The sequence below is a fragment of the Capricornis sumatraensis genome, chromosome 20, assembly GCF_032405125.1.
Source record: "Capricornis sumatraensis isolate serow.1 chromosome 20, serow.2, whole genome shotgun sequence".
Taxonomy (NCBI): domain Eukaryota; kingdom Metazoa; phylum Chordata; class Mammalia; order Artiodactyla; family Bovidae; genus Capricornis; species Capricornis sumatraensis.
The window spans coordinates 67,472,415-67,497,566 of record NC_091088.1 but is presented as its reverse complement, the minus strand read 5'-3'; the positions used below and the strand labels follow the sequence as shown (position 1 = coordinate 67,497,566).

Here is a 25,152-nt window from a genome sequence, read left to right as displayed (position 1 = left end):
GGGAACGGGAATGGAAGCTCTAAGGGAACCAGAGGTTTCGCAGGCAAACCTCCTCTCCTCCAACACAACTCGCCCTTAGAGGAAATCCACGTCCCCCGAGGGTGGTGGACTGCGAGAAAGCTTCGTCCAGCTTCTCTCTAGACTCACAGGGTTCAGGCGTTGAAGAGGGGCCAGAGGAAGGCGAATTGAGAGAAGGGGCTCCCGGGGATAGCCGAAGCTTTCCGAAGGTGGCCGAATGGGGACCGAGTGTTTCCGAAGCGATCCGAAGTGGGCAGGAGGCAACAGGACGGAAGGCGGCCCTCCTTCCGAAGGGCGTTTCCGGAGAGTTCCGAAAATGTCCGAACGGGCTTGCTGCCTTCGTCGGGAATAGCCGACGGTCTACGAAGAAGCTGGAGGTCCTTGAAGTCCCTGGAACTGGGGTTAAATAGTGCACGCACTCACAGGTTCATTTATCGGACAGATGTGTACTGAGCACCCATACTGTGCCAAGCATTGGGTGGCCATGTTGGAAAGAAGCCGCTGAGGAAGGGGACTTGGGGGGGTCTCTGGAGCGAGACTTGTTCGGAAATCCGACCATGGAGTTCCTAGGACACATGAAGGACCCTCCCTAGCGGAAGGCTTCCGGAGGGCCCCGAACAGTTGGCGACTGGCTGGCGGAAATAGCCGAACCTTGACGAGCTGCCTCGGAGGCAGGGGGAGCCGACCGCACGCGCGTGCCCAGACAGGAAGCGGAAATGCGTGTCGGTATTAAAGGCGTCGCCCCGCCCCCGGCTTGCCTCTTTCCGTCTCCGGCCGCCGCACAGAGAGGAGGTGAGTGGAGGCCTGTTCCTCCTCCCGCGTGCCTAGCTCTCGTGCCCGATGCCCGTGTTTGTGCCCCGGCCTGGTCGCTCTCACCGCGCCCCTCTCGTTCTTGGCTGCTTTCCGGCGCTGCCGCCTTAGGTCTCTGGGTTCTCATCGCCTCGTCCCCTGTAGTGAGTCTGGGCCGCCTGAGTTCAGCCCCGCCTGGCAGACTTCTAGGAGCCCTCGGCCCACGTGGTGTCCCCCCTCATTCCCCGCGACCCCCCAAAACACCTCTGTGGTCAGGTTTCTGCCTGTTGCTCCCCTGACGGTTCCCCGCGCCCCTTTCCCCTCAGTCGCCGCCATGTCCGCGCATCTTCAGTGGATGGTCGTGCGGAACTGCTCCAGCTTCTTGATCAAGAGAAACAAGCAGACGTACAGCACCGTAAGTGGGGACCCGACACGTCGGTCGGAGGGAGGGGCCTGCACTATCGCCCCTTCCGACCGCGATGTGTTCCCGTTCCCAGGAGCCGAATAACCTGAAAGCGCGCAACTCCTTCCGCTATAATGGGCTCATTCACCGCAAGACCGTGGGTGTGGAGCCGGCGGCGGACGGCAAAGGAGTCGTGGTGGTGATGAAGCGGAGATCCGGTGAGACTTTACCCTGGCTGGGCCCAGGCAACTGACCCCCATCCGGCGCAGGGGGCTGTGGCTTTTCAGGGTTGGTGCTTGTGCTGTTGAGTCAGAATTCCTGGGCTCGGGGTGTTTGCTTGGGAGGCTGGTTCCTTTCCAAGCGAGCCTCCCAGTTATGCGAGCGCATCATCTGAAAAGTGGAGAAATTAATGAGTCAGGACTACAAAATTGCTGCTGTTTGATGATTTTTTAAGAATAAATCCTTGAAGCACTCCGGGTGGAGGTGGGCGTTAGTCTCTCCAGAAGTGGGGAAACGGAAGCAAACAGGTGAGGGACCGACTCTTAGTTCCCACATGTGGGAAGTGAAGCTTCTGAAGCAGTAGATTCGAGTTGTGGCTGGAGGAGCTCAGAAGGAGGTCTCAGCATTCCACTACCCCCACCCCCCATAAACTGGTTTCCCGCACAGACTTGCTCTTCAGACTCTTAGAGGGAGGTCAAGGGGAGGAGGGGTTTCTGGATAACAGCTGAGTTAGTGTATCGCACCTTCAACATTTGTTTTTAAATGGGCACTGGGTTTTATGAGATAGGAACGAGTTTTTCCAGGTCCCTAGTTGATTTCTCTGTGGGTTTTGACCTCTGTGTCCTGTTCAGTGACAGCACCAACCACAGCTGCTGCCTCGTGGTCTCAGGGAGGAGGGTTAGCCTCTCTTCCCAAGAGTGCAGCCAGGGGCAGCCAGTTGCTTATGCTGTTAGGCTGCCCAGATCCCCACACTCTTGAGAACCCTGTTCTGGGGTGCTGAGTCCCCAAAACCTTGCTTTGCCTTGTTGCATTGTTGGTGGCTCTTTCTGGGCTGTCAGAAACTGGGTTGACCTGAGGGGGTAATGTGGGCTCCCTTCTGGGGTCAGCGAAGGCTAACATCAAACCTCCAGTGTGGTACGGGGTCCTGGGCTTCTTGGGGGGCACCCAGAGGCACAGGATGCAACCAGGACCCCATCAGTTCTGAGGCACAGCAAAGGAGGGTGGGGTTTCGTTTCCATCCTGCCTGGGCAGTAAAGGGCAGACTCCAGCTGTGTGCAGGTGAGGGGCGGGTGCTCGGCACACACCCAGACACGCACTGCCCCGCGCCCCCCCCCCCAATGCTGCCCTTCCTCCTCCAGTCCCTGCTGTGGCTTCAGATCACCCCTCATTGATCAGGGCCAGGCCTCAGAGCTCGGCCTTTTGGACTCTTGTTGCCCAGACTGGTAGCTTGGGCCTGGGAGGGTGTGGACGTGAGAGGAGCAGAGCTGCTTTTTGGGGAGCACTCACTCCTTGGCCCGTGCGGTGCCAAGTGCCCGCCTTGCTTGGGTTCGGACAACTGCTGTGCACATGTGACCTTACACGTGAGAGTCCACCTTTTGTCCAGTGAGCTGAGCAGTGTTGTTTCCGGGCTGGGGTAGGGAGGAGACACCTGTATCGTTGCAGGGCCTGGCCTGTGGTCGTCGCTGTGATTGTTCCCTAAGTGGAGCTGGGAGATGAGGCAGCCTCCCGCACTCACACGGCCCAGCCACTCGGACTCTCTGGGTGGGATTCTGCCCTCACAACAGGTGTGGGCACCAACATTCCAGACCCTCCCTCTGACCCTTGGGGCCCCTCTTCTCCCCATCGCCCGCCAGGCCAGCGCAAGCCGGCCACTTCCTACGTGCGGACCACCATCAACAAGAACGCCCGGGCCACCCTCAGCAGCATCCGGCACATGATCCGGAAGAATAAGTACCGCCCGGATTTGCGCATGGTGAGTGGGGCTGGACCCGCGAGGTGGGCAGGGGCCCGGGGCACCTGGGCGGTGCCGCAACGGGCGGTCCTCTCCTGACTATGGAGCCGGACCTGCGCTCTGGGAACACAAGATGGGGGGCACAGACTCCCAGGGAGGTGACCTGAGCCCACCTCGTCTACAGGCCGCCATCCGCAGAGCCAGCGCCATCCTCCGCAGCCAGAAGCCTGTGATGGTAAAGAGGAAGCCGAGCCGCCCCACCAAGAGCTCCTGAGCCTCTGGCCTCCCTTCCCCAGAGCAATAAAGCTGTCAGCCGCCGCCTCCACCTGCGTCTTCTGTGCAGCCGCGAGTGCGTCCCCACTCCCATCTATCCCCCAGGGACTGCCAACACCACAGGTTCCCCAGCATCTTGGGTCTGAAGGGCCAGCTCCAGGCAGGGGGCCTGAGTCCATGGCCCAGCGTTTTTGTCTGGTGGTTGGTGCACATTCAGACACTCGGGAGTCTAGGAACTGCACGTGAAGTAAAGCCTAGAATCATCGCAGCACCGCACGCTGCCAGTGCATGCTGAGGCTTCAGGATAGACGTGTGGAAGTTCCTGGTCTCCGAGTAGTGTCTCTCCTGAGGGCTGGGCATCTGGATGGAGGCTCAGCGCACCTCCTGTTAGGGTAGTTCTGTGGCCTGTGAAGGTGACGTGTGTGCTGTCTGGGACCCTGGCTGTGGATTATTGTTCTCTGGCGTGGTCTGGAAGCCCCACGAGGAGCTGTGGTGGGAAGGAGGGGTGCAGACTGACCCTGCCCTCAGCTGAGGGTCCAGGGCAGCCCACAGTCTCCAAAGGGACCCTGCAGGTGTGAACTGAGGATCTTGGGACTTAGGGGTGGGCAGGGCCCACTCATTCCTTGGCCTTAGGTTCAGGGCCAAGTGCCCATCTGGAAAGGAGCCTGCCTTTGGGGGCACCAGGCAGCTCCTGAGTCCAGGACCCTGTGGGGCCCTGTCCCCAGTGGCAGAGGGGAAGGTGGGCTGCAATGGCCACATCCTTGCACAGCCTCTTGGCTAGGAACCCGCCTGGCCAGCTGTCTGCCTCCTGCTGCATTGGGAGTGAGCCCTCAGGCCCTACAACCCTGACTTCACCTGCTGCCTCAGGTGCCTGCCCCCGCCGCGCCCAGCCCCCCTCGGCTCTCCTTGCTCGCTCTGCGGCAGAGCCTGCCTCCAGCCCTTGCCAGGCGCACAGCTCTGCCTCTAGGGTCTGTTTGCTGGGTCTGAAGTTGGTTCTGCTGCTGGCTTCCCGGTGTCTGTTACAACCCGGATGTAGCACCGCAGCTGGGTGCCTCCCGGGCACCTTCCAGCTGTTTCTAGCCTTCCAGCTGTTTCTAGCCGTGTGGTCTTGGGCAAGTGCGTGCCGCTTTCTGTGCCTCTTAGAATTGAGGAGGTTCATGAGTGCCTGGGGAACAGCCTACACATGGTAAGTGTGGTAATTAGCTGTCGGTACGAGATCGACCTGTGCCATGTATACGTGTGTGTACACAAAAGTATGTGCACATACTCGTGGAGTGGCTGTCTTCCAGACACCCCATGAAGCAGACATCCCATCCCCAACCTTATAGATGGAGAAAGTGAGGTTCAGATGAATAAAGGTTCCCCACGTCATGGCTCCTGGCATGTTCCTGGTGTACCTACTGTGTGCCGGCCATCCTGTCTTCCTGAGGACCCTGCCCCAGCTCTGAGCTGGGATCAGGAGCTCCATCTTTCCTCAGCGGACATGATCTGTTCTTAACCCTGGTGGGGCAGTCTGTAGTTCGGGTGGAACTTAAGAGACTTAACACTTGCTCAGAGCTCTCTCACGGTTCCTGTCCCACTCCATGGAGAGGCAGCCCCTGGCCGTGGCCAGTGCCCCCCCCTTCCCCCAAGCTGCCATCCGGCTGCCTCTCAGTGAGCCTCGCTGTTCTTTGGGAGGTGCTTGCCCACACTGAGCCTTGGTCCTGGGCACACCCACCCCAGTGAGTGTTTAGCCCAGCAGGTCAGAGGCATGCAGCCGTGGGTGTCCACTGTGCTGCGTGGCAACTGATGGTCAGATGCAGGGGTCTCCTTGTCTGCCCCGGATCCCTGCTGCTGTGGGCGCTCAGCACACATGCAGTCCAGCTGGGCAGATACACATCCTGGCAAAAATGCTGGATGCCGTGACAAAGGGAAAACCTGGAAGGCAGCAAGAGAAAAGCAACTCGTGAGGGAGGGCCAGACTGACTGCTGTCTTCTCAGCGGGGACTGTGGGGCCAGGGTAGGGAGAGCGGAAGACAAGTGCCCAGAGATGGGCCCTCCGCCCCCCCCACAACACCCCTCTCCATGCCAGTGGCCAAGCTGCCCGGGTGCCAGTTCTATGCTGTGGCACTAGTCTCTCTGGGCCTCGGCTTCCCTCCGTGTTAAACGAGCTCCTTTCTTGTCTGATCCCTTGGGGCTCTGAGAGGCAGAGATCTTGGTTCTGTGTGCTGCGTTGTGTCCAGTGGTAACCTAGGAACGTTTACAGAGTTGAGTGTAGGGCACGCCCTTGGCAGCTGCCCCACACAGGGTCACTCAGTAGTGGAAACCTGCTCCTGTCGAGGGAGAGGCTGGCCTCGATTGGACTTCTGTCTGCATGGTTACCTCAGGGCTCCACCACTCTGAGGCTGTGCAGCCTTGGGCGGGTCCCTTGACCTCTCTGTGCCTATGACACGTCTACTTCAGTAGACCTTACTTGCTAGGGTTGTTGAGGTTAAATGTGCAAAGAGCTTGTGAAACGGCCTGCTGGGACAAGTCCTCAGATCTCCCTTGCATGTATGAACGGGTGCAGTTTATCTTGAGCAGATGGACTCAGAACGAACACAAACGTCCTTCCTTGTCTACAGCTATTTGCGCACAAAACGGTGCTCGGGTGCTCTCTGAGCCCTCGGAGGACAAATCCAGGTGGTCATGCCTGCTGCTCCCAGTCTTCGTGAGCTACGTGAATACCCCTGTGCCCTCTGCTGCGTTTCCTCCAGGCTGTCGCTACCCTGTCCAGGAATTTCAAAATGTTACTTTTGTTACTCTTGTAGTCATCTGCTGGAATAAAACCTACTCTTTAAAGTCTCCTGTTGTGAAAATAACGTGTGCATGTGGTTTGGAGACATGCAAGGAGCCCAGGATCCCAGTTGGGGACCCAACCATGCCACGTGGCATGTGGGATCTTAGTTCCCTGACCAGGTATTGAACCCATGCCCCCTGTAGAGGAAGCACAGGGTCCTCACCACTGGAGAGCCAGGGAAGTCCTCGCGCCCCTTGGCCAGGCTCTCACAGCCACACCAGCACAGTGATTTCAGCAACTTCGTGTTTACGGAGGAGACGCAGCCAGGAGGCACCCTGTACTGTCTTCACAATTTCTGGGTAAAGCCCAAACTATTGTTAAGTCTATTAAAGATGACTAAGTGTTCGCCTCTCAGGCTGAGAAAAAGCCAAGTTGGATAAAAATCAGTGCTGTTGAGGCTGTGGGCAGGGGTGGGGTGGGGGTGGACACAGGTTGCTGGCGGTGTCAAGCGGTACAAACCCTCGGGGGACGACTTGGCAGTATCTGTACAGTTACACACGGATGTACCCTCTGGCACAGGAATGTCACAGAAAAGGGTGACTGCAGACTTCTTGTGTGTCCTGGGCTCCATGCACCGAGGTAATTTCTTCTAGTGTTGGTTTTTTTGCCATACATTGGGGCGTGACTGAGAGCATGGAAGGGCTGGGTGCTACAGGCCAGCCAGCCAGACATGCTAAGTCCAAAAGCCCAGGTGTGACATGTGCAGGTCACTGCCAGGTATACACAAATGAGACAATGGACGTGAGAGCGCAGGTGTTAGGGGGCTTGCCCTGCTGGTCCAGCGGTTAGGACTCTGCGCTTTCACTGCCGAGGGCACGGGTTCAATCTGGCCAAGGAACTAAGATCCCACAAGCCACGTTGTATGGCCTAAAAATAGAAATAATAAAAAGAACATATGCTTAAATTTGGGGGGCTTTCTTGGTGGCTCAGTAGTAAAGAACCCACATACCAATGCAGGAGACCTGGGTTCGATCCCTGGGTCAGGAAGAGCCCCTGGAGAAGGAAATGGCAGCCCCCTCCAGTATTCTTGCCTGGAAAATCCCATGGACCGCGGAGCCTGATAGGTTACTGTCCATGGGGTCGCACAGAGTCAGACACGACTGAGCGATTTCACTTGCAGGTGCTAATGTCACCTTCTGGTTAAGTTTAAAAAGAGAAATGGTAGCATATTTTATACAGTGTTGGCATGTTGCTCTTTCTTACGTAATATGTTTTGGACATTGGTCCATCTCTCATAATGTGCTTCTTCATGTTCTTTTTTTGTGTGTTTTGTCTTTTTAAAAAATCAATTAATTTTAATTGGAGGCTAATAACTTTACAGTATTGTAGTGGTTTTTGCCATACATCGACATGAATCAGCCATGGGCGCACATGTGTTCCCCATCCAGAACACGCCTCCCACCTCCCTCCCTTCATGTTCTTAAAATTCTGAAAGCCAGCAGATGCGCAGAGAAGCACACATGTACACATTCATGCTTTGCTCCGGGGCGGCTTGCTGGTTAGGGGTAACCAGTATCCTGAGTCTTGGGGAAACAATCTTGCTCTCAAACACAGCGTGACCACCGAGGTATGTGTGTTTAGCAGCAGAGCTTGGTTTTGATGGTTCTGGAACTGCATGCGATGGCATTCGGACTGGGGGTCTCCTGAAACTTGCTTGTTTGGCTGATGGCAAGCTTTCCTATGCTGCTGGGAGTGATGGCCCACTGCTCTGGTGTTGCATAGTGTTGCTCCTCAACTGTATACAGGCATGTTTATGCTGCTTGCAACCTGGGACAAATGTGGCTTTGCAGCTCGTGGTGTGTGCAAAAGTGCTGAGTAATGACATACTCCTGCTTCCGGCCTTTCCAGCGTGTCTCCACGTGACTGATTTCCCGCTCCTGCCAAGGGTGCACCGTGGACTGGGAGAGCATCCGTGGGCTCTGCACTTGGCCTTGCCAGGTCTAGCGGGGTCACGGGCTTCTGCTGTATCTTTCCCATCACTTGTGATGGTGGGAATCTTGTCTGTTTGCCTGGTGGTCACTGGGATTCCCCCTTTTGTGGCGGTGTTTGCGCAAGAGCCTTTGCTTTCACATTTCTACTGACCTGTAGGCGCTCTTCACACGTTTCAATGTCTTTTCCCGTGTGTCTTGTTAACTGTCATCTTTCCCACTGAACAGAATGCCTTGATTTAAATTACATCAAATTCTGAGATGTACTTTACAGAGTGCAATACACCGATTTTAAATATACACATTCACATAATTATGCAGCCATGTGAGCCCCACGGTAACCGGTATCTGGAATGTGCTCATCACCAAGGCTCTGTCCTTGAACCTCCCTGATACCAGCCAGCCAAGGGTCTGCTTTTGGCTGCCTTCTAGAATTTCACGGAAGCGGAAGCAAATATTTTGTACTCGTACATGGCTTCACTCAGCGTTTTGTGTACTTACGTTGTATTCTGCCGAGTGACTGCACAGTTCCTTCACTCATCTGTTGATGAACACGCCCGCTGCTTCCAGTCTGATCACAAAAGCAGCAACTGTGACGGTTGGCATACCAGTCTGACGGGCCTTCATTTCTCTTTGTGCTTTTTGGTCACTTCTGACGTTGTCCTGAGGCCCTGCTGAACCTGAGGGCGTCCCCCTCTGTGCCTTCAGGCTGCTAAACCAGCAGCTCCCTGCTGTCCCTTCATGCTTCTCCAGGCTTTGCAGCCTCACCCTGGCCCTCCACAGCCGCCCACAGGTGCAGTGACTGCCACTCTGCACTCCTGCAGATGGGGAAACTGGGCAGGGAGGAGGGCCATGACCCAGACCCACCCCTCTTCCCACCGGGACAAGCTCCTGCAGACAAGTTTTCCCCAAGGGTTCATCAAACAGCTCCATCTAATCAACTAGGCCCTGCCAAAGGGCCAGGTCAGCCACAAATGGGGGGCATGGGGTGAGGACCCTAGCAGCTTCCAGCTGAGGACAGCCCCAGGGCCACAACCCAGGAATGGAAGCCTGCAGAGAACCTGAGGAAGGAGTGGGGCCTGGTCAGCTTCACCTGAGACCTGAGCAGCGACCTGCCCACCACGAAACCGGTGTCATGAGGCCTGGCAGGAGAGTCAGAGGGCCCCGAGAGCACACTCTGCAGCCAGAGCTGGACCAAGAACCCGGAGCAGGGCAGACACATGGGGCCCGCACCTGCCGCCTGGCCAGACCCCACCAGTCCCACTGTGCCTGTTTCAGGACAAGGTCAGGAGCGATTGGGACCAGGCCCCACTGACCACTACACCCCAGACGGGCCAGGGTGCCCGCTGCTCACAGCCCAGGCGGTGGAGGCGCAGAGCTGCTTTTCCAACTTTATTTAGAAAAACAAATCCAGGTCCCAGTGCCCTCGTTCCCTCCCCCACCCCAGCCATAATTTAAATAACTTAGAGACAGAGTCGGGTCAGGTGGGAAGGGAGGGGAGAGAGCCCACTACAGGCGCCGCAGTGCCCGCTTCTTGTCCGTCTTTTTCTTGGCTGCCAGCTTCTTGTCCCGCTCGCCCGCGTGCTTCTTGGCCATGGGCCCCTCAGCCCCTGCTGGGCCCCCCGGAGCTGTGGGGTCAGCAGTGGAGGCCGCTGCCCCGCTGGCCGTTGCCCGGCCGGGCTCAGGCCTTGCGCCGCTGGGCCCACCGGCGCCGCCGTGGATCTCGGTGAGCAGGCGCGCGCGGGCTGCATACTCCTCGTAGTTTTCCAGCAGCAGGCGGCCCGCCTCCTCATTGAGGGCCGACTCAGGGTTGGGGTGGATCAGCAGGCACTTGATGGTCTGTGGGGAGAGGGCCAGGGTCAGGGGCCCGCCCCCAAACCTCTCAAACCCCACACTGCCCCGGCATCAGTGCTCCGGCCGGGACAGGGGAGCCCAGGTACCGGCCCGGCAGACCACACTCCCCACCCGGTGGGCACGCGGGCACTCGGTGAGCTCACCCGCAACCTCTCTGGCAGCCGCTACCAACGCTCCAGGGAGAGGAGGAACAGGTCTGGGGTCAGTTGACTCTGGTGCTCAGCCCTCCCCGTGCCCTGCCGGAAACCCCAACTCCCCATCCTCCCTACTGTTTGCCCTAGGGGCTCATTAGAAAGTCAGATTTTTAAAAAACTTTTACCTTGTGAGGCAGGTGGGGAGAGGCACCAGGTGACCTCCATGCTCTAAGGGGCCCACAGGGACCCTGGGGCCCCACCTGGGGGGCAGGCAGGCATGGCTCTCCAAGGGGCAGCAGCTCCCTAGCGTCCTCCCACTGAGGGTGGAGCACCCCAGCAGGGACAATTAAAGACGTCCCGGGGACACAGAGCCACCTCTGGGTGAGAAACAGCGGAATCACAGCGCTGACTCGCCGTTCCGTTCAGTGTCGGAAAGGCTCTCCAACCAGACGCTCGGCCTGCGCCTGCAAAAATCTATCCCCACACAAGCCCCTCACCTGCCCCGTGGCAGAGCTCCCTGGGCGCTGCCTACCCTTCTAGAAAAGCTGGAAACCTGGACTCTCATGTGGAGGCCCCCACCACTTCAGCATTGATTGTTTTAAAGAGGAACAAGGCTCTGTGGCTTGGACGTGACTGGGCTGGCCAGGAGGCAGGCCGGATGCAGCAGAACTCACCAGAAGCACGTGCCGGATGCCCAGCTCAGCGGTCCAGTCCCTCTTGAGCACGTTGACACATATCTCGCCATTGGCGCCCACATTCGGGTGGAAGATCTTCGTCAGGAAGTAGCCCTTGGGTGGGGAGGCCGGGAAGTCCTTCCCCAGCAGGAGTTTCATGCGGAAGAGGCCTCCGGCGTAAGGGGTCCCCTCTGGAATGCAAGGAGGGGATGCATCAGGAGGCTCAGGTCTTCCAGGCACCCCCAGCACCCAGCCTCCCCGGTCTGTCGGTGAGGCAAATGCCCCCTCGTTTACTTCCCCAGACTGGAGAGGACAGGGCTAGGTTCCCAGGGGCCTGCAGGCACTCTGCCCCAACCCCAGCTCAGAGCTAACCTGACTGGTGGTCCCCACCCACGGAGGCTCCTCAGTCCCTGCTGAAGCCACAGCACACTGTTCCCAAGTGGCACAGACATATATGGCCCCTCAGTCCCCCGGAAAAACATCTGTTTGGAAGTCTCTCAGGCAAGACTCAGGACAGTTCTGTCCACTCCAAGGTCTCCCCGCTGCAGCCACAGCCGTCTCGTTCACTCTCCTGATCAGGTCAAAAACCCGTGGGAGCCGTTTCCAGGGCTGTTCTTGGTGCTCCAGCCCCCATGTCCAACCCATCCAGTTCCCCCCATAAATGTGAGGTCCCCTCCAAGTCCAGCAGAACCACTTCGCTCACCTGATGGATGCCAGCCTCCAGCCTGCAACCCCACCCAAACCCCCACCGAAGTCACAGTGAAGTCCTGCTTTAAACCCACCAAGGGCTTCCTTTCTAAACTCCTGAAGAGACCTACAGACCCTAAAAGATCTGCTTCCTGTAAGCTTCACCAAGTGTTTTTCTTCTGTTCTTATAAAACATCTAATACACCCCAAGACTGCCAAAAGCTTTTTGGGATCCTCACTTCCCACCGAGCCCGCATCAGCATGGAGGTGAATCACCTTCTCACCATCTCAGAAAGCCTTCCCTGAACCACTGCCCACAAACCCGATTCCAGACTAGGTCTTTTCGTTACATGCTCTTCATTAAATCATAAAAATTCAATAATCTAAACGTAGTGCACGTGAAGTGACATATTACACCAACCTACAAGATCAAACACCTGTAGTGACTTAGTTATTATCTCCCCCAAGCCTGCCATCTGGCTTATTCTCTGCTTGGTTCCCAGAGCCCCCGACACTGCCGACAGGAAGGAATCTGAGATGGTCCACCCCACCCTCCAGGCCTTTGCTGACACTTCTCCCCACCTGGCATCCTTCTCCCAATCCCACAGAACTCCTACCCAACTTCAGGATGGAGGAAACATGCAGAGCCAAGCTAAGGACCCATTACATGCTCTCTTTGCCCCCAGTTTTTTCTCACCAACATTTAATGGAGAGAGAGTACACAATTATTTGTCACTCCTAGTGTCCAGCCCTGCACACCAGGAACACACGTAACAGGTGTGTGTGCTTGTCCTGCCCACCCTTGCGTCCCCAGGGTCTGGCAATCCACTTAAGAGTGGGAGCCTCCTATTCTGGCTCTAGGGTGACTAGGATCTAGGAAGCGCACTCCTCCCTGTCGATCCGACACTCACCAGGGCCCTCAATGGTGACCTGCAGGTCGGTAAGGTCCTCCTCGTTGGGAAAGACCTTGATGCCGTCAGGTGGGTCAGCGGTCAGCGTCGTCACCTCCTTGTACACCAGGCGGATGATGTGGGGGGGCAGGTTCTCCACGTTGGAGTTCTAGGTATGGAGACAAGCGGGTGAGCCAGGGGCAGAGCCAGGGCCTGGAGCCTCTTGCAGGATCTAGGAGTCGGTGGAGTCCCGGGCTGGTCACTCACTCACCCCGAGCTTCCGAAACTCCCAACCCTGGAAGACTCAGGCGACAGCCCCAGGCTAATCCACTAGAAATGGGAAGCATCTCCGAGCTCCTGCGGACGACTCCACCTTCCCCAGAAGCCCCCGAAGCCCGTTCGTAGCTCCGCACAGGCTCCCCAATGATTCTGGGTAAGCCCGATGCCTACCTGGGTCCCTTTCCCCCATCGAATCTTGTTAAGACCACCCTGGAAACCCCAGATCGGTCCTGGAGACGGCCGCAGAGTGTTGTTCCCGGAACACCCACAGGCCTGCCCAAAAGGCCGGAGCCCTCCCCGGGACTCGGCCGGGCCTTCCCTTCCGCCCCGCCTACATGAAGGCCCCTGGGCCCAACTCAGGCCTCGGACCTCCAGGTGGGCTCTCCAACCCCTCAAACCGCCCGAGAGAGGGTCCTGAGACCACGCCTCTTCCTCTACGGGGGGGTACCTCGCCTACTCTTCCCGGGCCTGAGCGCCGCACTCACCATGACTGCAGCCGGCCGGGGGCGGGTCCCCCCGGCCCCCTTCCCGCGCTCTCCGGCCGCCTGCCGGGGCGGGGGGCCCAACTGCTGTCGCTGCGGCCCTAACGAGGCCCCAGCGGCCCCGCTCTGCTCCTCTCAGCCTCCGACGTCCGCCGCGAACCCCAAAGCAGCTTCACCCGCCCCAGTGACCGGCCGCAGTAAGCCAGCCGCGCGCGCACGGCCACCCTTTTATATCCGCCCCAGGCCACGCCCCCCCTCACGGGCCCCTCTCGCGGCGCCTCGACCCGTGACGTCAGCGCGCACGGTCTTCGGCGTTCGACGGGCTCGCTCCCTTCCTGCAAACTGCGGGCAGAAGTTGGAGAGGGGGCGCGCGGCGGGCTGGCCACTCGGGGCGCGTAGGGGTCCGGGAGGGGATCCGGGAGAATGGAGAGGTGGAGAAGGGGGAAGCAGAAAGGAAGAAGACGTAAAGGGCGACGCGAACGCTGATTGGGCCGTTTGAATGAGACGCCTGCGTACGCGCGCGCCCTGACGCCCAGAAATCGCGCACGCGACTAACGGTCGGCCGTGGAGCCTGGGCGGGGCGAAAGGAGGTGGGACTCGCGGGGTTTAAAAGGATGATAGAAGGCATTCCGACCAATAGGGACGCGCAGTCGCGGAGTGGCGTCACGAGACACGAGCGGGCCAATCCTTGACGTAGAAGGCGGTACCAGAGGGGCAGAGAAAAGGAGAATGACCAATGGGGGCTCTGCCTAGCGCGGACCCAGACTCTCACAGCCAATGAAGTTCGTTGGTTTTGTGTATGCAAATAAGTTCGCGGACATTCGCGCCCCTTCCTCAGCCCGTCGTGGGGGTGGGCGCTGGCCGTCGCGGTACGTTTTTCTTCGAGGCGCCATTTTGTGGTGGGAATGACGTGTGACCTGCGTCCTGCATAGCGGAGGTTCCAAAGCCAGTCAGCCCGGCGCTGAAGGCTTAGAAGCCTTGCCCTCCAATGTGTGACCTCTGGCCCCGGCCGGGCCTCAGTCTCCTGTGAGGACGGTGTCTAATAAAGGAAGAGCCTTCAGGCCTTGCTGAGGGCCGGGCCTTGCCTGTGACTGACCCCGTTCTTCCGCCAACCAGGCCTCGTCAGGACTCCTTTTCCCTGTCTGGGGACCCGGCCCGGCATGCCCCGGGCGGCCACGTGTCGGCGCCCTTACAGCAGGACCCCCGGGAGTTGAACTACCGCCACAGCTACTGTGTGGCCCAGCGCCCCCGCCAAGGTCTCTCAGACCCTCTAGAGAGGGTCCCGACAAGACCCCAAGTGGGACCCTAGCTTCTAGAACTGGGGCAGAAACATGCAGAGACGGCCACCGCCCTAGCCAAAACCAGTGTGTGGTGGGTTGACTGCACTCGGGCACCCCCCACGCCTCACCTTAAGTCCGGCCCAGTTAACATGCAAGGACACTGATGGAAGAGGGGTTCTAGTGATTTGCCCAGGGGCCCCCACTCGAGACGAGGCGGAGTTGGGGGTCAGACTGATCTGTAGCTTCGGAGTCTACCCGACTGACAAGGACTGATGGTGCTCATGAGAGTGATGGTTACTGATTCATGCTTGCTGGCCAAGGCACTGTTGTAATTTATTTGCATGTCTGATCTCATTGAAACCTCGAAACAACCCGGTCAGGTGGATGTTATGAGGTTCCTCTCTGGACACTGGCAGTTATTCAGTATGCTTTGGGTTTTTGAGCACCTTCCTTGGTGACTCAGTGGTAAAGAACCTGCCTGTCAATGCAAGAGACTCCCCTTCGATTCCTGGGTTAGGAAGATCACCTGGAGAAGGACATGGCTATTCACTCCAGTATTCTTATCTGGAGAATCCCATGGGCAGAGGAGCCTGGCGGTCTACGGTCCATGAGGTTGCAGAGAGTTGGGCAAGACTTAGTGACTAAACAGCAACAGCCCTGTGGCAGGCAAGATGCTTTGGGGATACAGCTGAGAGTAAAAGGGACAAAACCCTGTGCTCAGGGTGCTGACAACCTCTTGGGGAAGCCAGACAGTAAACAAGTAAGTATGTCCTATTACGTCGGCGAGTGATAAAGACAGATCGGATCAGTCACGGCCCGGGGGTGCAGGGAGAGAGGGCTAGGGCTTCTCACTGACTTGTTGGAGGAAGAATTGCCTGGGCTCCATATGGCAAAAGCTCTTCAGAAAAAGGAACAACCCGTACAAAGGCAAGGCGAGGGGATCACGCGTGGTTTGTTTGGGGCGCCACCGGGAAGCCGGTGAGGCTGAGTGGGCGGTGTGTTGAAGCGTTCAGGTCCTGGAGAGCCGTTGGAGGCTTTGATGGGCCATGGGCGGGATCAGACAGGCCGGTGAGCACGCTGATGTCAGGGCGGGTGGGAGACGTGCTAGGGATCCCTGACGTGGACAGGTCCTGAGGGAGAAGGAAGGAATCTCCCGCAGCCTTAAAACTGGGCTCAGCGAACCTTCTCAGTCAAGGTTTTTGATTCTGCAGGCCACCCATCTCTGTCCCAACCTACTCCGTTCTGCTGCCCTAGCCAGAGCAGTCAAGTGGATGTGCAGATGAAGGGGGCTGCTGTGTCCCAGTCAGCCTTTGTTGACAGAAACAGGTAGTAGCTGGGGCCGGTCCTCAGGGAGGCTGCCCTTTATCAACACCTGAAATTCCAATAGGCCCTATCTCTGCTAAGAACTTCTCATGATCTTTGCCTTTTTTGGGGTTTCCTGTGGTAAGGGAAAATAGACACAGAAGCAAAAGGTAATAAACAAAATACATGGTAGGTTAGAAGGGAGCGAGTGCCATGGAAAAAGAGAAAAGTAGAGCAAGGGAGGAGGGGTTCGGGTGGGGGTGCCAGATTGTGGGATGCCAGCTGGAATGAATTTTAAGCCAGGTGGCCAGGGAAACCTCACCACTCAGGTGTCATGTGAACACAAGTTTGAAGGAAGAGAGGAAATGAGCTATGTGCTTATCAGGAAGCTGTATTTGGGCAGTTGAAACAGCTGGAGCAGAGGTCTAGCACATTTGAGGAACTGCAAAGGAGGCCAGTGTGGTTGGAACAGAGTGGGCAAGGGGAGAGTATGGGGAGATGAGGTCAGAGAAATGTCTGTGTGGATGGAGTTAGGGAGGGGATATCATGCTGGACCTTGAAGGCCATGATTAGGACTGTGGTCTTGTCTCTGAGGGAATAGGGAGCCACTGTCAGATTTTGAGCAGAGGACTGCTGTGGTCTCAGTATGACTGCTGGATGGAGAAGAGGATGAAGGAGGATGCTCATGGGGATGTGGGCAGAGCCAGGGAGGCCAGAGAAGAGGCTGTTGGAATAACCCTGAGAAGACATGGTGCTGCTGGTCAAAGATATATAAATGGCCAGTAAGCACATGATAAGATGCTCCGTGTCATCAGCTATCAGGGAAAGGAGAATCAAAACCGCAATGAGATATCATCTCACACCACCAGGGTGGCTGTAATCAAAAAGTGAGATAATAGGTGTTGGGAAAGATGTGGAAAAATTGGAACCCTCACACAGCTGGCGGGAATGAAAAATGGTGTAGCTGCTTTGGCAAACAGTATGGCAGTTCATCAAAGGGTTAAACCTAGAGTTACCATATGACCCAGCAATTCCACAGCTAGGTACATACCCCAGAGAAATAGAAACATGTCTACACAGAAAGTCATACACAGATATTCATAGCTGTGCAGATATGCATATCATGTTTGTAATACCCAAAAGATGGAAATAACCAACATATTCGATACCTGGGGAATGGGTAAACTAAATGTGGTGTATACTTACAATGTCAGATCAATACACATAGAAAGGAATGAAGTACTGTTACCTACTACAGAATGGACAAACCTCCAAAACACTGTGCTAAGGGAAAGAAGCCGGTTACAAAGGACTGCATTTGTATGATTTCATTTATGTGTAATGTCTAGAACAGTTGAATCCATGCAAACAGAAAGTAGATGAGTGATTGTCTAGGGCTGAGGGATGGGAAATTGATGTCTAATGAGTAGATTTGGGGGCAGTGAAAATACTCTAAACTTGACTGTGGTGATGGCATAGATGTGTGACTCTGTGAGTATACCAAAACACTTCAAATTGGTAAGTTTTGTGTATGGTGTGTGAGTTATATCTCAATAAAGCTGTTGTTTCTTAAAAGAATTTTGTGAAAACCCTCAGATGGGAGGAACTGAGAGAAGGGCAGAGGAGTGGGGAAAGAAAGGTCTGACTGGGGAATGTTCTGGGCTGGGAGAGGTAGGCATGGTCGGTAGGGCCCTAGGGAGCCAATGAGGAATTCTGACCCGGAGACGTGAATGGATTTGTTGTGATTCTAGCTCAAGGCTGCTGGTTAGAGACTTGACTGGAGGGCCCAGAGTGGAAGCAAAACTTCAACAGGAAGTTGGCTGTGGCTTGGGCTGGGATGGTGGCCATAGCCATGGCGGGAGAAAAGTGGGCAGATCTGAGAAGGAGTCGGGAGGTGGCCTAGTGATGGGGCCTTTTGAGTTAGTTTGGGAGATGGATGGGCAGGAGATGGGCTGGGAGAGGGGTGTCCTTCCTTTGCTAAGTGCTGGAGGCCCAGAAACTTAACTTTTGCTCAGTGAAACCCAAATTTCTAGCTTTAGAAATGAACCTTCATTTCTTCTGTTCATATGTATTAAGTCATGAAAGAAATACATGTTTGGAGGGAAATTCACAGTGATTGCAGTGAAACGAGGAAGCACAGCTCTAGTCCTCCTTCCCCTCTCATGTTCCCATTCACCACCCCTCACGTAGCTGCTGTAAATATCTGGTGTCTTCCTCCCCACACTACTCGCACATTTACATTCCCACACATCCTTCCTCAGCAGCGTGCACTGTGATCCTCCATAAGAACCTAGGAGTTTCTAGCATTCTCCAGCTAATGGGTGTTTACGCTGGTCTAGTGTGTGGTTAGGAGCTGCAGTGAGCATCCTTGGGCAAAGCTGTGAGCTTTCCTGAAGGGGAAGTTCCTAGAAGTGGAATTGCAGGCTCAAAGAGCACAAGTGTCTGAAGTTCTGCCAAGTAGCCCTTGGCAGGGCTCTCCTTATTTGGATCCCCACCACTAGGATCTGGTCCCTTCATTCAAGTATTTATTTATAGCCAGCTGTCTGCCAGGCTCTGTTCTGTGTGCTTGGGATACATCAGTGACCAAGACAGGAAGCAAGGAACCACCTTCCTGGGGCATCCATTCTGTGGGGAGACAGATGATAAACCGTAAGCACTAAATTCAGGGTGGCCGACTGTCCAGCTTGCCCACCACGCCGAACTTTAGTGCTGACACGGGGAAAGTCCCAGGCCAGTTGGTAAGAAAAGTTGGTGGTACAAAAAGATAATTACTATAAAAATTAGAGCAGCTAAAGCAAGACGGTTCAGTAACACTAGGTGGAGAGGAAGGGGGAGGGGGAGAATTTTTAGATTAGAGGAGTCCGGGTAGACCTTTATTGAGAAGGAAACATTTCCATAAACATTTAAAGGAAGTGAGGGAGCAAGTTTTGTGAATATCCAGAAGAGAAAGACTGTTCTAGGCAGAGGAGGCTGCCGATGTCAATGTCCTGATGCAGAAATGAGACCAAGCATCAGCAGTCTCTGAAACGTGTGTCAGTCGTGGAAAGACAGAAGTGCCTTGTCTTTCTCCTGTGTTCCCTTTCTTCTCAGTGAGGCTGAGCATCTTTTCGTGGCTAAATGCCTCCATATTTATTACTGAGTCCATGGTCTGTGGTTGCTGACAAGTTCTTTGCCCCTTAGTGGCCATAATATTTTAAAACATGTCATCTGTAGGGGCTGTGGTAGGTGATTAACAAGAACCACTTTCTTCTGTGTCCCTGAGCAGAACTTAGAACTCTCTTCAGTGGTCAGAGCTAGTTAATTGGTAAATATAAATTCTTAAAGAGATGGGAATATCAGACCACCTTACCTGTCTCCTGAGAAACCTGTATGCAGGTCAAGAAGCAACAATTAGAACTGAACACAGAACAACGGACTGGTTCAAAATTGGGAAAACATTGGGAAAAGAGTACATCAAGGCTGTATATTGTCACCTTGCTTACTGAACTTATATATAGAGTACATCATGTGAAATGCCAGGCTGGAGGAATCACAAGCATCAGCCTGGAGAAGTATCAACAACCTCAGAGATACAGATGATAACACTCTAATGGCAGAAAGCAAAGAGGAACTAAAGAGCCTCTTGATGAGGTTGAAAGAGGAGAGTGAAAAAGCTGGCTTAAAAAACTCAACATTTAAAAAACTAAGATCATGGCATCTGGTCCCATCACTTCATGGCAAATAGGTTGGGAAACAGTGGAAACAGTGACAGACTTTTATTTTCGTGGGCTCCAAAATCACAGAATGGTGGTTGCAGCCATGAAATTAAAAGATGCTTGCTCCTTGGAAGAAAAACTATGATGAACTTAGTATATTAAAAAGCAGAGACATCACTTTGCTGTTAAAGGTCCCTGTACTCAAAGCTATGGTTTTTCCAGTAGTCATGTATATATGTGAGAGTTGGACCATAAAGAAGGCTGCTGCTGCTGCTAAGTCACTTCAGTCGTGTCCGACTCTGTGCGACCTCATAGATGGCAGCCTACCAGGCTCCCCCATCCCTGGGATTCTCCAGGCTGAGTGCCACATAATTGCTGCTTTGGAATTGTGTTGCTGGAGAAGACTCTTGAAAGTCTTTTGGACAGCAAAGAGATCAAACCAGTCAATCCTAAAGGAAATCAACCCTGAATAGTCATTGGAAAGACTGCTGCTGAAGCTGAAGCTCTAATTCCTTTGGCCGCTGGATGTGAAGAGCTGACCATTGGAAGAGACCCTGATGCTAGGCAGGAGAAGGGGGTGATGACAGAGGATGAGATGGTTGGATGGCATCACCAACTCAGTGGAAATGAGTCTGAGCAAACTCAGGGAGATAGTGAAGGACAGGGAAGCCTGGAGTGCTGCAGAGCATGGAGCCCCAAAGAGTCAGACCCTACTTAGCGATAGGACAACAGTGCCTGCAGTGGATCAGGTGCTCCCTCTAGTGACAGCAACAGTGAACTGCACTGCCTGGCTCTCAACTTGCTCCAAAACCCCAGACTGCAGGGCTGACTTCGCCTTGGATAAAAACCGACTTTAGCTGCCAGAGGATTCCTTAAATGGCTGTAAAACTGACTTCTCTGATGCGCTGCAAGATTAACTAGAACAATGCCTGATGCTGGCAACTGTGGGAGCAAATGAGCATTCTCACATACATGGACTTGGCAAGGCTCTAGGAACTGCATCTTGGCCTCATGTAGCAAGTCTTAAAAACACACCTCCCTCCAACCCAGAAGTTCTCCCTCCAACCCAGAAGTTCACCCTCCTAGGAGCTCATCCCAGGGAAAACTACGTAAATGCTCCATGTGGTGTGCAAAAACATATTCCTTAAAGTATTGTTTATCATAGTGGAAAATGGGAAAACCCCAGATGTCTACTGGTAGGGACTGAAATAAAAATTATGCTGCTCTTTGGACTCCAAAACTCGTGAAAGATGCTGAGAAGCTGTTCAAGTCTCGAGAGACACAATAACTACTTACAACACCTAATCCCAGAGTAGCAGGGGCTGAAAAGAGAATTGCTCCAGAGGACAATATTGGGACAGTTGGTGAAACTTGAACATGGACTTCATCAATGTTAAGTCCTTGATTTTTGATAACTGTACTGTAACTGTGTAAGAGAATGTCTGTGTTTTTCAGAAATGTTCCTTAGGGGCTGCTCACTCTCAACTGTCTTAAAAAAATATTTATGTGGGAATAAAACTGGAAAGCAGTGTAATGAATTGCTAACAATTGGTGAGTTGACAAAAGCTGTGCAGGAGTTCTTGGGCTTATTCTTGTAATTCTTGTACATTTGAAACTTTATAAAGTTTAAAAGACACGAAAAGAAAAAAAGGCACGTGCAGGAGAAGGCAATGACACCCCACTCCAGTACTCTTGCCTGGAAAATCCCATGGATGGAGGAGCCTGGTGGGCTGCAGTTCATGGGGTCGCTAAGAGTCGGATACGACTGAGCGACTTCACTTTCACGCATTAGAGAAGGAAATGGCAACCCACTCCAGTGTTCTTGCCTGGAGAATCCCAGGGATGGGGGAGCCTGGTGGGCTGCTGTCTATGGGGTTGCACACAGTTGGATACGACTGAAGTGACTTAGCAGCAGCAGCATACAGCATCTGGTACAGATATCAGAAGTTTACAAGCCTACCCCGGCAAATGCAGGTTAAGAATACCTGCTCAGAGGCTGAACTTTTTTTAATCAACACAGTGAAGTTGCAAATTGAGCAAGTGTTAGGTTCCAAAGGCAAAACTCTTGTGCCAGATCTTGTCCTTGACTTGCCCAACCAAAGCACGGGACATGTGGATCAGATTACTTTCTTGTTTGAGCAGAAATGAAATAGTTGACAGGCACATAGAGGGTATGTTGAATGAAAAATAGGTAACATTTAAGCCCTGGCATTACAACTGCATTGGAAGGGAATGAGACTCCTGTCTCCCATATCACCCTCACTCCTGGCCATCTATCTACTTAGTGAGGGCAATGGCAGCCGAAGTTGGCACTGTTGACATTCAGATTTAAACTTTTTTTAAATTTGAAAATATAAAAAAAATAATTTAAAAAACGAATTTAAACTTTATTTTTAAAAACTAGGTTAAAAAAAGTAAAAAAGTGTTAGTTGCTCAGTTGTGAGCAACTCTTTGCGACCCCATGGACTGTAGCCTGCCAGGCTCCTCTGTCTATGATATTCTCCAGGCAAGAATACTGGAATGGGTAGAATTCCCTTCCTTCTCCAGGGGATCTTCCCAACCCAAGGATTGAACCCTGGTCTCCTGCATTGCAGATGGATTCTTTACCATCTGAGCCATCAGGAAAGCCCAAAGGTAGGTTAAACAAATACAAAAGAGTCACAAGTGCAAGTCAGTCAGTCAGTTCAGTTGCTCAGTCGTGTCTGACTCTTTGGAACCCCATGGACTGCAGCACGCCAGGACTCCCTGTCCATCACCAACTCCCGGAGCTTGCTCAAACTCATGTCTGTGGAGTCAGTGATGCCATCCAACCATCTCATCCTCTGCCACCTCCTTCTCCTCTTGCCTTCAATCTTTCCCAGTATCAGGGTCTTTTCCAGTGGGTCAGTTCTTCATATCAGGTGGCCAAAGTATTGGAGTTTCAGCTCAGCGTCAGTCCTTCCAGTGAACACCCAGGACTGATCTCCTTTAGAATGGACTGGTTGGATCTCCTTGCACTCCAAAGAACACTCAAGAGTCTTCTCCAACACCACAGTTCAAAAGCATCAATTCTTCAGTGCTCAGCTTTCTTCACAGTCCAACTCTCACATCCATACACAACTACTGGAAAAAGCATAGCCTTAACTAGACGGACCTTTGTTGGCAAAGTAACGTCTCTGCTTTTTAATATGCTGTCTAGTTTGGTCATAGCTTTTCTTCCAAGGAGCAAGCGTCTTTTAATTTCATGGCTGCAGTCACCATCTGCAGTGATTTTGGAGCCCAAGAAGAGAAAATCTGTCACTGTTTCTGTTGTTTCCCCATCTATTTGCTGTGAAGTGATGGGACCGGATGCCATGATCTTAATTTTCTGAATGTTGAGTTTTAAGCCAGCTTTCAATCTTCTCTTTTGCTTTCATCAAGAGGCTCTTCAGTTCCTCTTCACTTTCAGCCATAAGGGTGGTGTCATCTGTGTTTCTGAGGATATTGATGTTTCTCCTGACAACCTTGATTCTGGCTTGTGCTTCATCCAGCCTGGCATTTCGCATGATGCTCTCTGCATATAAGTTAAATAAGCAGGGTGACAATATACAACCTTGACATACTCCTTTCCCAATTTGGAACCAGTCAGTTGTTCCATGTCAAGTTCTAACTGTTGCTTCTTGACCTGCATACGGATTTCTCAGGAGGCAGGTAAGATACAAATGCAAGAGAGTACAGCAAATAGCCCCCAGCCATCCAGTCCCCTTCTCCACAGGCAAGGTGCATCAGCACAATAGGCTGCAGTGTCCCACAGTAACAGCAGCCCCAGGTGCTAAAGCAACAGGGTTTGTTTATATCTGGCATGTCTAATAACGTCTGGGAGGCAGGAAAGTACTTTCCTAGTCTGTGCCCAGGAGGAGACCCTCTGAGTGCTCAGTGATCCCATACTTAGATGCAGTGCATCGCCACCCTGCCTCTCCTTCCACCCCACCCTCCAATTACCTGCAGACAAAGCCTCCAACACAAAGAATAGATGGACGAACAACCCTTACATGGACCAGATGGGGGCATTTTACCAGTGACCGACATCAGTGTTTGAAGGCATTACTCCCTTCCCCTCCCATTAATCTAAAGTCAAACAAATGGACCCAAGCAGGTGAAATCTAGCCGGTGGTGAACATGTCACGGAAGGGGAGGAGTCTTTCTCAACTGCACATCACACTGTCTCCCAGCTAGCCCTTCCCTGCAAGGATGGTTAGGTTTCATGTGTCAGCTTGGCCAGGTGACAGTGCCTGCTTGTTGGTTCAAACACAGCCCTGCTATTGCTGTGAAGGTATTCTGTAGACACCTACAGTCAGCTAACTTTGAGTAATGGAGTTATCCTAGATCATACGGGGGGCCACATGCAATCAGTCGAAAGCCTTAGAGCAAAAAACGGAGGTTTCCGGGAAAAGAATGAATCCTGTCTCAAGACTGCAGCCTAGAAAACCTGCCTGAGTTTCTGAAGTGCCTTACAGACTGAATTTTCCAGCCCCCACAGGAGATGCAGGACACACAGTTTCAATCACTGGGTCAGGGAAGATCCCGTGGAAGAGGGCATGGCAACTCACTCCAGTATTCTTGCCTGGAGAATCCCATGGACAGAGGAGCCTAATGGGCTCTAGTCCTTGGGGTCACAAAGAGTTGAACACTGCTAAAGCAACTGAGCAGGCACACTCACACAGGCCAGTTCCTTGACAGAAATAGACACACACACACACACACACACACACACACACACACAGGTTCTGTTTCTCTGGAGTACCCTGACTGATACAGAATAAAATCTAATATTTGAGATGCAAACACTTAAATGCACTAGAGGGGAAGGGGTTTTCTTAGTGATAAAACTGATACTGGAATGCCCTGCACACACAACTCAGAGAGACCAGCAAACTCAAGCTTTTGATGTAATGAGAGCTGGCAGTTGGTAAAAAGCATTTAGATGCTCCTGGGGTAGGCTGGCCTAAAGTTCATAAAACCCTGCCTTTGGGGCACCTCCTGAGACGGAGGGGACAGTTCTGTCTTCACTATGCATATATGTTAATACACTGGGCGGGAAGAGAGAGGTGTGGAAAATGCTTCCTGGTTATCACAAAAACTGACACTTAGACTGTATTCTGTCACACGTCTTGTTATGGGTTGAATTTTGTCCCCTCCTCCCACCAAAAAAAAAAAAAAGTGTTTTAGTCCTAACCTCCAGGACCTGTGAATATGGCCTTGTTTGGAAATAGGGTCTTTGCAGGGAAAATCATTGGGGTGAGCCCTAATCTGTCATGATTGGTGTCCTTATGAAACGGGACATTTTGCCTAGGAGTCGGGCGTACAGAGGGAAGATGATGTGTTGAGTGCCAGCACTGCCCGCAAGCCCCCAGAAGCTGGGGGGGTGGGGAGGGCACGGAGAGATCCTCCCACCCAGCCTCAGGAGGAGGGGGCCCTGCTGGCACCTCCCCCTCAGACCTGTGGCCTCCAGCAGCTCCAGGTGAGAATGCACTTCTATTTAAGCTGCCCCGAGTGTGGTACTACTGTTACCACAGCCTAAGGAAACTAACACAGCTCCCCCAACACACACACTTTAATGATATTCAGTCAAAAAAATTGATGCAAGGAGGTGCAAACAAATAGAATCTGCAAACAAATGCTTAAATGCTTAGAGTCAAGACATGTAGGAAGAAATGAAGGATTTAAAAGCATCTAG

At 53.5% G+C, this 25,152-nt stretch overlaps 2 protein-coding genes across 3 annotated transcripts; one reads left to right on the top strand and one right to left on the bottom strand.

Annotated features, from left to right (window-relative positions):
- The first annotated feature begins 786 nt into the window (after positions 1-786).
- On the top strand, positions 787-3,494 carry RPL28 (ribosomal protein L28). Of its 2 annotated transcripts, none has more exons than XM_068992583.1 (5): positions 787-810; positions 1,134-1,222; positions 1,305-1,428; positions 3,064-3,182; positions 3,346-3,494. In XM_068992583.1, exons 2-5 carry the CDS (start codon positions 1,142-1,144, stop codon positions 3,433-3,435), a joined length of 414 nt encoding a protein of 137 aa, XP_068848684.1. In that variant the 5' UTR covers positions 787-810; positions 1,134-1,141; the 3' UTR covers positions 3,436-3,494. The 2 variants fall into 2 exon arrangements, with proteins under 2 accessions (XP_068848684.1, XP_068848685.1); XM_068992584.1 differs by lacking the exon at positions 787-810 and adding an exon at positions 909-939.
- A 6,169-nt stretch (positions 3,495-9,663) lies between these two features.
- UBE2S (ubiquitin conjugating enzyme E2 S) lies at positions 9,664-13,354 on the bottom strand. The gene is made up of 4 exons (XM_068992998.1): positions 13,184-13,354; positions 12,441-12,588; positions 10,843-11,033; positions 9,664-10,019 (listed from the first exon to the last, which is right to left on the bottom strand). Exons 1-4 carry the CDS (start codon positions 13,184-13,186, stop codon positions 9,690-9,692), a joined length of 672 nt encoding a protein of 223 aa, XP_068849099.1. The 5' UTR covers positions 13,187-13,354; the 3' UTR covers positions 9,664-9,689.
- Positions 13,355-25,152: the final 11,798 nt, after the last annotated feature.